This window comes from Haliotis rufescens, unplaced genomic scaffold (assembly GCF_023055435.1).
Source record: "Haliotis rufescens isolate VD_foot unplaced genomic scaffold, xgHalRufe1.0.p SCAF_19, whole genome shotgun sequence".
Taxonomy (NCBI): Eukaryota; Metazoa; Mollusca; class Gastropoda; order Lepetellida; family Haliotidae; genus Haliotis; species Haliotis rufescens.
In genome coordinates this window covers 51325-52826 of record NW_025963879.1, presented here as the reverse complement: position 1 = coordinate 52826, position 1502 = coordinate 51325, and the positions used below count along the sequence as shown (strand labels likewise).

The following is a 1502-nucleotide window of genomic DNA, read 5'->3' as shown; positions in this document are numbered from 1 at the left end:
CAGTATCATGAGGGGTAGATGTGGTTTTATTCGTCCTGCGTTAGGTGTCATGAGCCAGACGCATAAAAACGCCATGTACCCCGAGATATACTGCCACAACGCATTTGTCTTACTGACATGTTTTAATATGACATTGTAAAAGAATAAAAACAAATTCAAAATTGTTAGAAAACAGCTGTTCGATGGATCTGAGGGTAACTTTGTGCAATATCACGTGACTTTTGTTGACTTGAAAAAAGCGTGCGTCTTTTTGCTTTGAAGCGGGATCTGTGTCACTTTCACGTACACATTTATCCAAAAATGAGACACAATAAGCCTACAATGGCGAAAACAGTGAAACATACAAAGAAAACACAATCCAGCTTTCTGTCCAGTGAAGGGATTCTCTTATTTGAGCAATTCATTGTCTCCCCATGTTGGCGATCCGTATGCACGGTAGGGGTCTCAGCAGTGATAGGACTAGCCATGGCATTCTGGAGGCAATCCTGAGGCACAACCTGTGTCATCTTTGCACCGCTCTCCTTCCTGTTCATCTGGCAGTGGTAAACGTTCTGTACCAAGATGGTGGCAGCGATGGCGAGAAAACCTTCAATTTGGATTGCGACGAGGTAGAGAGAGAGGTTAGAAACTGTATCAGACGTTGACGGCATGGAAGCGTGGATCAGATTGAGGAACAGTGCGTTTGACACAAACACAGCCATGAGAAAGCCCATCTTCTCCCCCGAGCTAGCCGGCAGAAGGAAAACGAAGCTGTTCAGGAAAGATAGTAGGCACATTGGGAAAACCAGGTTCAAGATGTGGAACAAGTATTTTCTGGACAGATGAACGTAGAATATTGCACCCTGGAATGTACTTCCATCGGCATAGGGTGATGTTGAGGACGTAACGTTGACAGTCTCCCACTCTCCATTAGTGTCTACCTTCAAACCATGAGTGAAAAAAATGACGGATGGATGCAGGATTATGTCATATCCCTTTCCTGGGGTAAATGTCATTGGACAAATCTGGCTATCAAATGGATATCTTGAGAGGAAGGTCTTGCATATCACTGAAATCGTCATGACATTGTGCCAAGACAGTGAGCCGTCACTTTTCAACTGAATGGGCATCGTTGTCCGTAAGGGACCGTCATCAAAAGCCTTGCTCCCCAAAACCACATTAGGCTGCCATACCTTGTCTGGAGATATCTCTATTTTACTGATGTCCGAATAGTCAGATGTATTCCAAACTAGAGCCATATCTTTCCAATGCATTATCACATTGGTTCCCAGTGTGAGAACTTGGGTTGTATCAACCAAATCATGAACCTGCACTGGCCCGATTTTAATAGCTACGTCAATAGCATTCGAATGTGGATTTATCGGCGGTAATTCTGGATCTAAAAGAGTCTCAAGATGAGACTTGAGGGTCTTCAGACTCTGCCTCCGGTCAGCTTCAACATCAGTAGCACTGAGTGACACAAGAGATGTAGCCACAAGGAATACGAGTGTAATGCAGCTCAT

General features: G+C 44.3%; 1 protein-coding gene across 1 annotated transcript; it reads right to left on the bottom strand.

The window, feature by feature from the left end:
• Nucleotides 1-290: 290 nt before the first annotated feature.
• On the bottom strand, nucleotides 291-1502 carry LOC124142603 (acetylcholine receptor subunit delta-like). The gene has a single exon (XM_046511177.2). It carries the CDS (start codon nucleotides 1500-1502, stop codon nucleotides 291-293), a length of 1212 nt encoding a protein of 403 aa, XP_046367133.2.